This window comes from Salvia hispanica, chromosome 2, assembly GCF_023119035.1.
Source record: "Salvia hispanica cultivar TCC Black 2014 chromosome 2, UniMelb_Shisp_WGS_1.0, whole genome shotgun sequence".
Taxonomy (NCBI): domain Eukaryota; kingdom Viridiplantae; phylum Streptophyta; class Magnoliopsida; order Lamiales; family Lamiaceae; genus Salvia; species Salvia hispanica.
Genome location: NC_062966.1, coordinates 31,927,513 through 31,943,117, shown reverse-complemented (window position 1 = coordinate 31,943,117; position 15,605 = coordinate 31,927,513). Strand labels below are relative to the sequence as shown.

At 37.2% G+C, this 15,605-nt stretch overlaps 3 protein-coding genes across 3 annotated transcripts; 1 reads left to right on the top strand and 2 right to left on the bottom strand.

The window, feature by feature from the left end:
• Positions 1-123: 123 nt before the first annotated feature.
• LOC125206810 (protein WEAK CHLOROPLAST MOVEMENT UNDER BLUE LIGHT 1-like) lies at positions 124-2,871 on the bottom strand. The gene is made up of 2 exons (XM_048106031.1): positions 2,275-2,871; positions 124-2,184 (listed from the first exon to the last, which is right to left on the bottom strand). The coding sequence occupies exons 1-2, from the start codon at positions 2,869-2,871 to the stop codon at positions 382-384; spliced, it is 2,400 nt and encodes a 799-aa protein (XP_047961988.1). The 3' UTR covers positions 124-381.
• On the top strand, positions 2,509-3,934 carry LOC125204145. The gene is made up of 2 exons (XM_048102711.1): positions 2,509-2,797; positions 2,886-3,934. Exon 2 carries the CDS (start codon positions 2,963-2,965, stop codon positions 3,392-3,394), a length of 432 nt encoding a protein of 143 aa, XP_047958668.1. The 5' UTR covers positions 2,509-2,797; positions 2,886-2,962; the 3' UTR covers positions 3,395-3,934.
• Positions 3,935-6,249: 2,315 nt separating this feature from the next.
• Positions 6,250-15,361, bottom strand: LOC125203411 (F-box protein At1g78280). Its single transcript, XM_048101745.1, has 16 exons — positions 15,059-15,361; positions 13,606-13,716; positions 13,439-13,494; positions 13,202-13,344; positions 12,525-12,722; positions 12,220-12,419; positions 11,574-11,673; positions 10,908-11,474; positions 10,126-10,248; positions 9,595-9,675; positions 9,156-9,487; positions 8,800-9,063; positions 8,415-8,499; positions 8,123-8,333; positions 7,119-7,284; positions 6,250-6,520 (listed from the first exon to the last, which is right to left on the bottom strand). The coding sequence occupies exons 1-16, from the start codon at positions 15,205-15,207 to the stop codon at positions 6,391-6,393; spliced, it is 2,916 nt and encodes a 971-aa protein (XP_047957702.1). The 5' UTR covers positions 15,208-15,361; the 3' UTR covers positions 6,250-6,390.
• Positions 15,362-15,605: the final 244 nt, after the last annotated feature.

Sequence of the window (15,605 nt, the reverse complement as noted above, 5' to 3'; positions counted from 1 at the left end):
ACAATCTTAATCCTATTTCAAGAAGTGATAAGCTATTAGGAATAATTCACTTTTTTAATTTTGTAGAGTAAGGTTATTCCCTGAAACTTGAAAGAGAAGAAAATAATGTGGGTTGTGATCAACTTGTCAAAGAGGATGATGGCTTCTCATTTTCTGAATGCCATAAATCACTAAATTATTCATTAAAAAAAATCGAATTTCTAGTAGGCCATTCAAAGATTTACAGAGAGTATTTCTACAACAGATGATAACATAACAGTCTTAACAGTCACTCTGGTCCTCTCCTATAAACCTGACATATAGTGAGTATAATTCAATTTGGTTGAATCATAGTGGCAGAGCTATAGTGAAGCAATAATGGTTGTAAATGAGAAAGATCGATTACTCTCCCTTCGAAGACGAATGTGATGACTTCTTTCTTCCCAGGAACATGAAGATTCGCGGGAAGAATGATTTCTTCTTCTTCTTTCCAGATTTCCCATCTTGAGTGTCTGTGCCTTTGCTGGTGCCTGACTTGGGAGACTTTTGATTCTTAGAATCTTTCCCATCTTTTGAACTTTTACCGGTGGCTGAGGTACCGGACTCAGCATTCTTCCGTTTCAGTTCGTGATCAGCTCTCCACTTCCGTAATTCCTCTTCAGCGCCCAGTTTCCTCTCTGTGGCTGCTTCGGCCTTCTGCAATGCTATCTCAAGTGCATCCTTCCGCTTAGACATATCCTGGCTCACTTCCTCCAGTTTATTCAAGCTCTTCTGCTCTGACTCCTTGGCTGCCTCTATTTGAGACATAGCTGCAGCCACCCTCGTGTTTGCTTGCTCCTCGGCCTCGTGTGCCCTCTTGCTCAGCTCGTAATACTCTTCTAAAGATAGTGTGATTCCATTTACTGAATCCTCGTCCACGTTCCTTTGAGCAGATTCACTTTCCTGCAATGCGCTTATAGCTGCCAGTGCCAGCCTCTCGGCTGCCTTTGCAGCTTCGATTTCTTTCTGAACTGCGCGCAGTTTTCCCTCCCTTGTGCTGACACCTGCCTTTGCCTCATCTGCTTCATCTTTCGCTTTCTTGAGTTCCTCACCAGCTGTCCTTGCTAGCTCTTTTGCTTGTTCTACTTCTTCAGCTGCCTTCTGCATTTGCAAGGGAAGCTCAACCAATTTCTCTCTTTCCTCTTCCTCCTTCATCCGTATGGCATTGATTTCGGACTTGATCCTGTTCAGCTCCGCGTGGAGAGACGTAGCTGCAGCGGACGCTGTTCCTTCCCTCTCCTGGATGGCCTGAAGCTCTGCATTTTCATTCTCGAGTTGTGATTTCAATGATGCGGAAGCCACCTTCAAAATGTTTTCTTCCTTTGTTGCTCTCTCGAGTTTGAGCTTTACATCTGAAAGCTCGTTCTTTGCTGCATTGATAGCAGTCTCAAAGTCTGCGCGAGTTTTTGTCGCAGGCTCTTTAAGTGGATCTTCGCTGCCGGTTTCATCTGATTTGGATTCCATATAAGCAGCCAATTCAGCCTTCAAATCCTGCAGCTGTGTCATAGCTTCAGCCAACTTTGATTTCAATTCTTTCGTCGTAATCATTTGCTGGTTTAGTTTCTCGAGCTCCTCCTCAGCCTGTTTCAGTTCCACCTCCCAGTTAAGACTGTCTTGCTCTTTAGCCATAACTGCTCCGATTCTGTGTTCCTCGGCCTCCAGATGTGCAGAATGTGCAGAATCTAGCGACTGCTTCAGAGTAATGAGCTCGATTGTCAAACTCTCGACTGACTTCTCAACTTGTTTAGAAGCAAAGTGAGCTTCTTCAGCTTTTTTCTCAGCTGCTTCTTTCTCAGCTATCAGCAAATCATAGTCTCGTCTGAGCTGCTCGAGCTCGTCTTTGACAGATTTGAGCTCCGCAACTGCAGCAGCATGTCGTGCCTTGGCGACCTCAAGCTGTGCCTTTGCAGCAAAGCTAGCCTCATCAGCAATCCCTTGCTCCATCTCTTCCACCCTCAGCTTCGCAAGTTCAGAATCCTGTTTTGCTTGCTGCTCCTCTGTTTGTGCTCTTTCAAGATTAAGCTTTAACTCTTCAATCAGTCTTTTAGTGCTTTCTAGCTGTTTCAGGACTTGAATTTTCGCCTCGTTCGCTGCCTGACATTGTTGCTTATACGACGGCATTTCCTCCTGTGCTTTATTGAGCTCTTGCTCAATGTACTTCCGTCTCTACGTTCACAGTAAGGTACACATTAAAATTGCATCGTTTTCTGCATGTAGCAAGGTAAGGAAATCCAAACGGCGAAGAGAAAGTTATACCTCCACGGTATGCACACGATGGGCCTTCCAGTCGACAATCCCCCCAAACTTTGAGACGGCTGCCTTCACAGATTCGAAAGGTTGTGCTGTGTCAATCTGTGTTCGGGTTAAGCCGTCAGCCCCTCTACCCAAACCAGTTTTTGGACTCGGAGTACTGCTACTATAATTAGCAGGAATTTTGGCAATGATATCAACACTAACACATCTCCTGTGTTGCGGAGATGGTACCGCACCCACGTAGTCATCATCCGTAGATGGCCGTGCAACAATTTTTCCTTCTGCCTTGTCATCTTTCACTGCGTGTCCATTGGCAACGTCGTTTCTGCTTGTTTTCAATTCCAACGAACTCGAAGACTTGGATTCTCCATACGTCGGAAAACTGTAAAGGCTAGCATTTCCAGGAGGATCTCCGTCTTCTGGTACCATGAGTACGCTCGAATTCTGGGATGGAGCTTCTTTTTCACTAGATACAACCGGAGAAGGCGGAACTGCGTCTGACTTGGCTTCTGATTGCGTAAAATAGGTTTCTTTTTCCTTGTTACTCTCTTCAGCTTTTGGAACAGCACTATCTGATTTGTTCTCATCTTCTGAAGACATTAATGCCACTGCAGGAGAAGCTCTACCTTGAGGCGTCGGATCTGATTCCTTATCATCTTTCGAATGCGCAACTGCTACTGCAGAAGGAGCAATGTCTTTGGCCGTTGAAGCATCAGCGGCCTTGTTATCTGATATAACCGGGGCTGGTGAAGCTTTGTCTTTAGACGATGAAACGTCAGCGGCCTTTGTATCTGATATAACCGGGGCTGGTGAAGCTTTGTCTTTAGACGATGAAACGTCAGCGGCCTTTGTATCTGATATAACCGGGGCTGGTGAAGCTTTGTCTTTAGACGATGAAACATCAGTGGCCTTGTTATCTGATATAACCGGGGCTGGTGAAGCTTTGTCCTTAGACGATGAAACGTCAGCAGCCTTGTTAGCTGATACAACCGGGGCTGGTGAAGCTTTGTCTTTAGACGATGACACATCAGCGGCCTTGTTATCTGATATAACCGGGGCTGGTGAAGCTTTGCCTACTGATGTGTCGTCGTCTTCTAAAGACTTGACTGGTAGTGCAGGATAAGGTCCATCTTCAGAAACAACGACAAGTGGTGCCTTTGTTTTCACGTCTTTCAAAAAACCAACTGACGGTGGTGAAGGATAATCAGCTCTGTTTACGGAACTTGAAACAGCAGCAGGTGATGCGTTCTTGACTTCGGAACTTGAGACAGCAACAGATGAGTCTTTCTCGTTTTCTAGAGAGGCAACTGCGCGTTCAAGAGTAGCTCTTTCTTCGGAATTTGAGAAAATAGTAGATGGTTTGTTCTCGTCGTCTGGCCCTTGTGGCGAAGCTCTGCTTCCAGGTGATGATGCGTTAGTATTATATGACGCGTTGTCGTCAAGGGTAGGAGAAGCATACGGGGAGTCATCGTCGTCGGAATTCATAGCACCCTCTTATTTTTATAGAATGCTAGGAGAAGCTAACCATTATATAAAATATGATCAGTTAAGAGTTTGTAAGAAACCAAAAGTTGTAGGAAATTTCTGTGTGCGCTATGAATAAAAATTTGGACATATCTATAGTTCAATAACGATCATGTCTGAATACAAAGCAGAAAGACATAAAATAAATTTGAATCAACAATACTTTTAATGCAATGAGGTTGCAAGTAAATATCAAAATCCAAGACATATATGGCTCAAGACATTATTGTTTTTTAATCTAAATTAATATCTATATTTTCCCGTTAGTTATACATTGTAAACTATCGATTGCCTTGTTGTTTTGTTTCAAGAGAATAAATTTAATATTTGAAATAGTAGTTTTTCCTTATTATCTTCTCGATTGAAGTATATTGACATAATTTTCAGAAGAATACAAAACCAGCACATTAGTAGTCATAAAACAACAGAAATCTCTTTCAAGTTAAATAAATCCCATAAATAATGATCAATCATATCATGAATGAAGAAATAAAATGGAAAGATTGAAAGAGAGAAGAACGTACCCAAGAATCACGAGAAACGAAAATGAGACGATAGTCAAATGAGATGATTGATGGTAAACACAAAAAACTTTTTATTGCTATTTTTTGGCTCCTAAATTAACTCTCAACTCCAAGAAATACTCCTTCCCCAAATATAGTTATAGACTAATTAATTTAGTGAAGCTCCGACATATTGTCTGGCTTTGGTGCTCGTGTCTGATGTAAAAACAGGATTAAAATATTGTAGCAGTAAAAAGAAAATAAAGATTTCGTCAATATTATTTGTTCAATATCATAAATAATTTTGTTAGGAAAGAGAAATAGAATGAACAAAAATTACAAATCTTGGTTATCTACCACGATGGTCTAACCAAATGAATGGCAATTTAATAATAGTAACTTATAAAATTTATTTACAAACAAGATTATGATAGAAATTTAGATTTTTGTATCTTTTAGATTTTATGAATCAGGTCAATTATTTAACCAAGAGTCGGTGCAAACACCTCCGACCTGCCAAATCTAGGCCAAAATATTTTATTGTTTAACACGCTGACTTAAAACAAATAAATACATGCACCTTCGAAAATCACTAATTAAGTAACCTTTTTCGTTGTAATCGAAGGTTAATTAATAAACAAAAAACAGTAGAGCAATAATATGTGAAGGGTGGTAACACCAGTGGAATACTTTACCCCACCCCACGTGATGACTCAGTGGCGGATCCAAACGTCGAAAATGGTGAGGGCGAAATTTAATATTTAAATATTAAATATAATATTATTTTTAATAATAAAATATATACACTAACTTCGTTAATACAATATAAACTTATATTAGCTTGCAAATATGTACATTATTCATGTAAAAATATAAACTAATTGTAAATAATATATACATTATTATATACAAAAGTGATATAAGTAGGGCAGTAAATATTTAGATTTCAAAAATATTTATACATAGAGTATAATTAAGATGCATGGATCACAAATTATAAGTACTTTAGGATAAAAACACATTAATACAAGATTAAAAATGATTTTAACTAAAGAATAAATATAACAACATAATATATGCAAATTAGTAAAAGTTTAGATTTCATAAAGTATTTAAAGGTATTATTTTGATAATAAGAAGAAATATGAATTGATAAAATAAAAAAGTAAAAAATGAAAAAAATATGGTCTACTACATTTTAAAAACCCAACAACCAATCCATTGGACTACTACATTTTAATGAACTTTATATTGAAAACAAATAGATTTTCACACTCCACGGAGGGGGCGGATAGACTATTTTCGGCTCGATTCAAGGGAAATTTTAGCTCTCCGAACGGCCGAGAGGGGCCGACCGCCCCCTCCTGCCCCCCTAGATCCTCCAGTGTGATGAGTTGCTACAAAAAACAAATTGATTTTTGAATAGAAACTACCTATAAATAACTAGCACCTAACCGGTAAGGCGAGAAATCTTTTTACACTGATTCATAACCAATTTACATTAATTCATAGTCATATCTTATAAGAGAATCATTATATAATTATTTAAATAAAATTAATTATACCAAATTCAGGACCACCATAAGGCCAGTTTTGGCCTTCACTCTTCATAAATATTTGATCTGATATTGAAGTTCAGAAAAATAGATGAAATTAGGAGCATGTTTTATTATATATTTGGAAAAAATTTAACCATGATAGTATATAAAACTTATAGATGTGATTTAGGTAGTGTACTAGTAGAGGATCCGGCCACCCTAAAGTGGTGGAAATGCTATTTCACTATTTTCAATTCTTTTGTATATATGGGAAAAGCCCACTGCAACATTTCGAGTAGTTTAACAATTGATTATTTTTCAGCCGCTGACCACTTGGAATAAAAAGCTGGGATACTTTTCTTAGTTGTGCATTCCACTTTATTTATATTCTTCTTTGAATTTTATCGGTATAATAGTATGAAAGCAAGTCTCATTAATATCGGAATTGGGGTATTAGTATTACACACTGATTGTTGGAAATACACTGAATCAATCTAGTACTAATATATCAATAAATAAATAAAGGCGAGAAAAAATGAACAAAATGAGAATGATTAAATATAAGTGTTTAAATAACCCCAAACTTTCTCCTCAACCTCCTCCCATGATGTTGCTGACCTTAATTCTCTCCAGATGCCGAAAATAGCTCCCAAGACATTGTCATCATGCAAAATACAATAGCACCTGCAAATCCATAAGTTCAACCAAACCATTTAATAATTCAAAGTGCAAATTGTTCAAAGTGGGCTCTCTTGACACAAGTGGCAGATGAACAGTTCAAATTTCGACTTATAGTAATATCTGAAAATAATGTATAGGCAGAATAGTACTCCCTCCGTTCCACAGTAATTGAGGCATTTTTTTTCAGCACGGAGATTAAGAAAAATTGTGTTAGGTGAGTTAAGTAAAGGGAGAATAAAGTAGAAAATGAAAAAGATAGAGAGATGAAGAGAGAAAAAAAAAGTGAGAGAGAGTAAAGTAGGTGTGGAAAAATGTGTTGAATTTTCCTATGGAACGTACCAAAATGGCAAAATGACTCTATTACTATGGAACGGAGGGAGTATTTAAGAATTAAAAAAAAACTGGTTGCATAAAATATTCCACTTCTTCTAGTCTCTATTTGATTTAGTAAATCTAGATGCCTTTCGATATCATGCATAATATCATTATTCCTCTGAATTCTCCATTGTGAGAAATAGCAAAACATACTGAATATATTAACTTTATGAAGAACTCAGAGAATTATATTGATGACTAGTAAACAAAAAAGGTCTCAACTTACATTGCTCGATAAGATAGCCGATTGAATCTGTTGCAGTCTACTCTCTCTGACAGGGACTTTTGCCTCACAAATGGGAGATTATAACTACTGAGGAACTGTTTCAGGAGACGGGGATCTCCACGGAAAATATCAAGGTATACTGGAATCAGGTCAAGTATGGGTTCGCCTGCATGAGGAAAGTGTCAATTTACAGAGTCGGGGGTAAATTTATGTGAGACTCAGAAATGTAATATATACGATATTTAGCTAATGCAGGTTTAAGATTACTTCTATCTAAGATTTTTGTGAATAGAACAAGAGTGCTCATGATTCAAGATCAGTAGTAAGAATACGTAAGCAAGGCAGCTAATTCTTTAAGCCTATTAGCGATACTGTTTTACTGGAAACACTTCTGTTCATTTGCAGTAAGACTCGAGTCTTTCATATTAGGGTTCCAAGTAAAATAAAAAAGAAAAGTATAAAAAAATCAATAAGATTACATCCAAGTCATTGAAAATGACACCATACGTTCCTAAACCATACAAAATCATCTAGCCCTTCCAATCTCAGATAACCAATAAAAAGTACTCCACTTAGTATATACACTCAATAGTCAATCCCAATCTGCTAAGTGATTGTGTTATCATCGGTTATCGATATATACAATTCTCATTTGAGATGATTCATTTTATAAGCTTGAATAGATCAGTTTACATGCAATCCTTCAGAATAGTTTTTTAGATTATCCTTAATGCATTTCTTTTTTTCTTTTCAATTAGCATTAAGCTTACAAATCAAATTTGAAATCATGCAACAAGTCCTTTAGTAAGTCTAAGTCAACTTCCTATGGCAAAATGTAACCTGGTGAGGAAATTCCTAAACATAGAAAAAGAAATGAAACAACTTTAGAATGGGTGGAATTGGCTTACACATAACAAGAAAAAAATAACAAAGAATTGAAGAAAGAATGACAAAGATGAACAAGAAGAAGATTGAGAAATAAGCAAGCAAGCCAAAGAACTCACCAGCTGACAAATTACTAAAATCAAGGATGTAGCTTGGAACCCAGGAAAGCTTATGTATATTGCTGTTGTTAGTTCTTTTAATGCCACCCTCTTCAACACAAGGCTCAGAAAGATTTTCCTCTAACATAGAATCTGAGTAAGGCATCATGTAGATATTATCGTCCATAATATCAGAGTGTATCCAGGTGTAAGATCGGCATTCTGGCTTATGCTACATAGAAAGAGAAGAAAGGTAGGTAAACAAGACATCCACAGGACTGGAAAATTTCTTTGAAATGTAAATGAGAATCACCTCCAATTCATCAAATAATATATTCAAGTCACGAGGGATGTAGTCGTCAACTTTCTCTATGAGGTTACTAGGTATCGGATGACCCCTACAAGGAATAAACAGAGAAGAAACAGGTTAATCAGTCCTTCATAATAATAAATTAACACCCAATCATAAACATTAAGAAAGTTAAGAAGAAGACGGATGATTCTGCAGGCTCCATCACATTGACAATTTATATAAATAAACATCCTCATAGAGACACATTTGACTTTCAAGACTGAGAGTCATAAGCTTCCATATACCAGCCATTAATAAGGATATGCAGATGACCAACACAAATAATGCAAAATAACCGCCTGTGTCTGCCAGACATTTATACTAAGCTTAAGTGGAGATGTTTTACCACTGAGCCAAGCGCTTCCCAACATCTTTCCTTTTTCTATTTAAGATGCTGATAAATAACTCCAAATCGGCTGGATGGCCAATCCTATCTGTAACATTTTCTGAAAACCCACTACAATGTAACGGCTGAATATAATCTTCTCCGATCACAGGAACTGAGATATTACAAGATGGACGGGGCACAGGTAACAGGTGGAGATCATGCAGCTGCTTGCCTAAGAAGGAAGCCAGGTTGAGCTCATCTTCTGATGAGAGTGTATCTCTCCTGCAAATTAAACAATGTAGAGTTGCATATGCTGTCATAAAATAGCTTTTCTCTTAGCACAACAAAATTATACAGATGAGGATATGACTTACAGTTCAGCAAATATATTCCCCTTGCACCTTCTTGTCACAATATAGGGCCACGCTGAAGAGGGTTTAACACAATTTTCTGACTCATTCAACGGCTTTCCTGCATTTAGATATTCAAAATTCTTTTTGGCCACGAGACCAAATGGATAATCGACTTCTTTATGCTTTATTGATGAGACACTGCTGCTGCCAATTAGCTCAGGTATGCCTCTACCATCCCAGGGCAATACTTTATATGACCCATTTTCAGAAAGAAGAATCCCACTTGCTAATACAGACGGAATGTAAGTCTTCAAAGAGGAGTCCAATTTATGTACAATATTATAGAATTCAAGCTGAAAAGGGAGAGAAAGGTTGAAGATAAGATCAAGGACAAGGAAGGGAAAAAACATACACACATAAACACACTATGAGCTCAAATGGAATGAAAAATGAAACATACCTCAGTGCCTAAACAATAAAGAGAAGCTTCCAGACCTCCTTCAACAAATATTTTTATCACATAGTCGTCGATAAGATACACCTATCAGAAAATTACAGCACCTACTAGTCAGCTACTCATGTTACTCACTTAAACTCTTTTCAAAGTAAAAACACATGTAGTACAAGAAACATGACAATGTATCAAATTCACAAGTCTACACAGTGAGGGATGGTACTTGCATATTCACTATGTTTGAACATCTTGACTTTGCTACCTTTTATATATAACGCATCTAAACATATACACCTATAAAACATATTTGAACATTTTCCTTTTGGTGTTTGGGAAGGAAGGGGGCAGAAGGGGCTTATTCATAAAACTGAAAAAAAATGACCCTTTAAGCATCATTTCATTCTGGAAAATGATATAATAGTACAACAATACAGCTCTGGATAGTTGCTTTAAAACCAAGTGGACATCATAAGAGGTGGAACCAAAAGGTCAGCTATTTCTCATGGTCCACATCAAAATCGTTAGTGTAGAGCTTACAGGATTGCTGCCTGTGCCGACAGGAAGTTTCTCATCAAGTGAAGGTCCTGGGAATTCAAGAAAGTTGCAAATGGCTCCCACACGTTCATACCATATCCCAGCATTTAACGCAAGACAGGCTCCCTGTGGCATGACATAAAACAATTAGGGGCCAAAGAAGATCCAGCCACATAAGAAAATACTCCCTCTGTCCCACCGAAGATGACCCACTTTCCCTTTTACTTTGTCCCACTCAAGATGACTCATTACTAAAAATCGATCCCCTTTATCTTTACTTTATTCCCCCTCTCTTACTTTATACTCCTCGCCTAACACACAAAATAAAACTGCTTAAAATCACGTGCCATTCAAAAAAGAGGTCATCTTCCTTGGGACTGAGGGAGTAATAAAATCCACCAGTGTTTGATATGATTGAGAAAATCTGAATTCAAACCAGCTATCCTGTTGTTAACAATGTATGATAATTTCATTGAATAATTAAATATAAAACCACAAATGGCCTGCTATTACTGATAAGCATCAATCAACAAATATACCAAGTTGTACTAAAACAAATATAGACGATCTATGGATGTACTAAATATTACTAAAATGGAGGTAGATCGAAATTAATACGATAAATAGCTACTACTGGGTTATTTCTACTACGCTTTGGGAATCTTGAGATTATTTGCATAGTACCCACATACAAGAAACCAACACAACCTCCCAAACCCAATAAATACGTTGCCCCAAAAGACAGCCCATCAAACAATGATAAACTGAATGAGAAAAGGTGATACCTTCCATATTAGGTCTCTAATTCCTGGCTTTTGGACCCAGAGCTTCCATAACCAATCTCGCATTTCTCGCTGCCCTATGCAGTTTCCAGAGCTCCACAGAGAATTGTAGTGATCCCTCTCATGATCTAGAAACTTACTCAAAAAACTTATGTCATAAGAGTATTCTAAAGCACCACCACATCCATCAGTCAGAGATTTTCCATTTGTACAATTCTCAGAGCACCCCTCCTCTATCCTTAGCCTCTTCTCTCTCCTGTCGAGATTAAAGTGGCTTGAGCCATTTTCAGTGCACATGGAATTATTTTCATCATCTACAAAGCTGCTGTCATCAAGAGCAAGCAACCCTGCACGGCAGACGCCTTTATGACGGTAACCAGGAGCCATGTCCAAGCAAACAAATTCAAAGTTTTTGGAGTTAACAAAATTTTGCGTGACTGCAATAGTTGTCTCCAAATTTAGCACACAGTGCCACCAACCACTTGGGACATATATTGTCTCCCCCGGAAGTTGGGTGCACTCTATTGGCTTGTCAGCATCAGCAAGCAGGGGATAGAAATCCAGCCACCACTACGAGAATTACAAATTTATAAACCATTGTTTAGAAATGCATCAAATATTGGGGGAAGAGGAAAACCAAATGATGCAGAATTTTATACAGAACACTACCTGCAAAGAAGATGGACTCTCGATATCAACATCACCGTCATTCTCATTTACATGCATTGTCACTCCTAAAGGAACTCTTCCTGGTGGATACAATGCCCACCTGCAAAAAATATGATGTTATTTTTGAAGCTCTGGTGTGAACCCAAGGCTAGCCATACATCAAACAAGCATATATGGATAACTAAAATCTACTAAAGACAATGCAACTTAACTCTGGGTGGTTATTCCTTCAAAAGAAAACAGCAATGATATATTTGAGTCCACTGATGATGTCCGCAATTAATATTATAACAATAATACTAACCCTAACTCACTAATAACTATTCAAGGACCTAGAGAATACATTAGCAAATCCATGAAACCCATGAACCTAAAATGAAAAAAAAAATCAATATAACACATGGATAACCTATTAGTTGAATATCGCCTATTAGTTGAATATCGCTGTTCATATGTCATATATATTTGTTCATCTCACATTCATGGACTATGTGTTTGTGCATGTATCTCATTTCTCACCTAAAACCCAATTCTCACTAACACATCCCTGTATTGTAGTAGTATATATTTATATATACAAATCTGACAGTGATACTTTCATATTATTATTTGGTCATGGAGTTTGTCCTCACACACAAGTTCTGACCTTTTTCGGCCACAAAGGAGGGTATTCCATGCGCTAGTCAGACCTGGATCAACATGCCAAGATGCCCCAGATCTTTCAGGTCCAATTATAAGCCATCTGTAAGACGGTCGCTGATCAGTATCCAGCACATCAAAGTAATCTTCTTTAAATATATGTGGCACACTATAATCCTTCAACAAATCTGGTGCGACTTCCCCAAACTGCAACAAGTATTTTATCAGTTGTATTCCTACCAAATTCAAAAATTGAAACTGATAAAAACAAACTTTTTTGGGGTAACTGACAAAAATATGAAATGAAAATACCTCATCAGAAAAAATGTAAAGAGGATCCTCATCATGTTGGACTTGCGTGTAAGAAACATAATCCTTAAATTTCATACTGACTTTCTTTGAACTTCTCTGTGATATTCTGAACTTAGTTTCTGGATACTTCAATAAAAGTTCCTCACTTGTCCATGACTTTCTTGCGGGCCAATTATCAGCCAATCCACTTATCATGACCTGTCACAAAACTAGGAATTATATCAGCATTTACAATTGCTATGTTTTTGGCAAAATCATTACTCAGCCAACAGATTAGCCAAACCAGACCAACAAACGGCACAGGGAAGTTGGTTATTTTACAGTGATAGATGAAGTACTCAAAATTAGTTTCTATTAGAAAAATAGCAGAATAAATATAAAACATATACTATGCCCCACATATTAGCTCCTAATTCCTTCTAACTTATCAAATTAGAGTTCCATTAACATAAAACTGCAAGGTGATTATTCCTTAGAGTGCAGTTCTCTTGGAAATATGGCGTCAAATTACCGAACCTCAGTTACCTTCTGCATTACATAGACACTTTAAACTGTCATAAGTCTCATATAAAAACCATGAGTTAAGTCAAAAGGACATGCAGCATTGGGACTTGTGGAGTAAGTAGATTTATCAGTTTCTAAACGATTCTAATAATATAGTTGATGATTGTATATACCGGTTTTTGACAATCATACTCCATATGAAACTCTTCAAAGGAGATGTTCTCCTTTCGCTCCACATTTCCATCATCAAACGAGAATCCATTTAATGAAGTATGACATCTGTACAATCTTCTATAGAGAAACAACGAACTGAATCCTGCATAAGGAGATAAAAAATGCATGTAAGGAAAGCAGGAAATAATCCTTTAAAGAATGCTAAACTCAAAAAAATCCATGCAGAAATTAGATACCATCAAACTGCAAAGTTCTTCTGGGAGCTTCATTATATTTGTGTAGCAAATTTAGTCTATAATCACCATAAAACATGGAATGCGATTAATATGTCAGGTTTAAAAAATATATGATCTTCATAGACAAGGTTGTAGAGAAAAGAACTAAAGAAGTCAAAGAAACATACTGATCCAAGGCTGTTTTCTTCCATGAGCCTTTGTACTCAATCTCATGATTTGCAATGCGAAGGCATAGGCTCATCCAGAGAGGCTCCTCATTGCACAGTATGTACATCACGCTATATCCAACAACAAAATTAAAAGAAATGTACAACAGACAGGGCATGCAGTAGGAAGCAAACATAGCACAGACAATCAGAATCTTTACAGCTCCAGATGAATGCCCGTAAAGGAAGAAACATAGGGCTAGCCAACTAATGAAAATCCAGTCGGAATCTATATATGAATGTTTTTGACAGACAACAATATTTAGCATTATTACTTCGGATTACAGTGCTTCAAAAACTGTTAAGATATAAATAACGTAGCACAGTAAACTTAATTTCCTATTTTGCACTTCTTTCTTTCTCTGGTAGGGGTACATGAGCGTCAAGTCCAACCAATTGAAGCATCAAAGAAAATCTAATTATCTATAACAAATCATTTTTCCCAGTACAAAACCAGATTGATATCAATATAAGGTGGAATTTCAGAAAGTTGGACCCACTGCCCCCCTCGGGACAGTCGGATCACAATATTATGGCATAGGAACAGCAAAATAAAGAAAATTGGCTGCTTCAACTTTATGACTGTACAAGATATTTCCCCATTCCTTAGCTATGAAAGTTGACTCTTCTAATGACCTTAAAGCATTGATAGGAAAATACCAATGTCCAAACCATATATAACATGACTACATGAAAACACTTCACAAGGACATAGCAAGTGTTGCAAGCTGAACCATGGCGTGGCAGATTTAATCATTATATCCGAAATAATGTTCTTGCTATTTTGCTTTCTTCCAAGATAACAGGAATGCCATGTCTTAGAGGGTGTTCAGCGTAGCTCATAACCTTCTTTAAATAGTTTGTAAACTTTTGAGCTAATAATCTTTTGAAAAGTGTTTGGCATACTAAGTTCCTATACATTTAATAAAAGCTTAAGATAAACTTCAACAGCTTATATATCCAAAAATAATAAGTTCATAAATTCCATCTTATTTTACCATGATCACATACTAAACAACCAATTTACAAAAATAACTCTACGTTGGTATGTTATTTCCATATGGCATTCCATTTCATGAATCATGATTCACGATCCTCTCATTAACTACATTTCCCTTTCTCTAACTCACAATTTTCATTATATGCCCTTCTTTGTCTAACTCATGATACTCTCCGTAACTTATGAGCTCGATTACCGAAACATTTTAACTAACTTGTAAGCTTTTGATGCACAACATATTAAGCGGATTGGTTCACCTCTTCGGTATGGTTGGTATTAAAAGGACCAACTCTCATACCAAAAATAAGAGCAGAAATCTGGTCAATTTTTGCACTCAAGCTCACACCAAAACATAGAGAATAACCATTGCAGCAGAGTTTATGAATAAATTCCATAATTAGAGAGTAGTGATACCTGCTGACGCAGGAGAGGCGGCCAACATCGTGCGGCGCGAGCCTAGTCAATATAATACATAGAATTTCGTCGGGAATAACGCGCAGATCGCCGAGCGCATCAGTGCGGCGATCTTTGACGGCAGGGAAGTTAGGCGAGGCGGAGTCCATATCGAGAAGAAGGGGATGGATATTCGAATTGAGAAATATGGAGAATTTATGCCATCGATGATCGCGCGTTGCAGGTGGAAGGAATTGGGGAATTTCCCGCAGCGGATTCTTTGCTTCAGCGTGGTAACAACGCGTGGGTGGACGTGGCACTGGTCAACCATGCCTCTCATCATAAAAGATTTTTGTTTACTAACACAAATAAGATTCATGATACAAAGGATCTAAGTATATATTTAGAAAGATTGTAAAATAATAATTAAAATATACTTATATGATTAAATATATTATATGAAAATACTAAAATCTAGTTAAAGATAAATTAAAATTTGAAACCATCTCACTGCCGCCTTGAATTTCCTTAAAAAAATTCTGCTCAATCGCTTAAAAATTGTTATTAA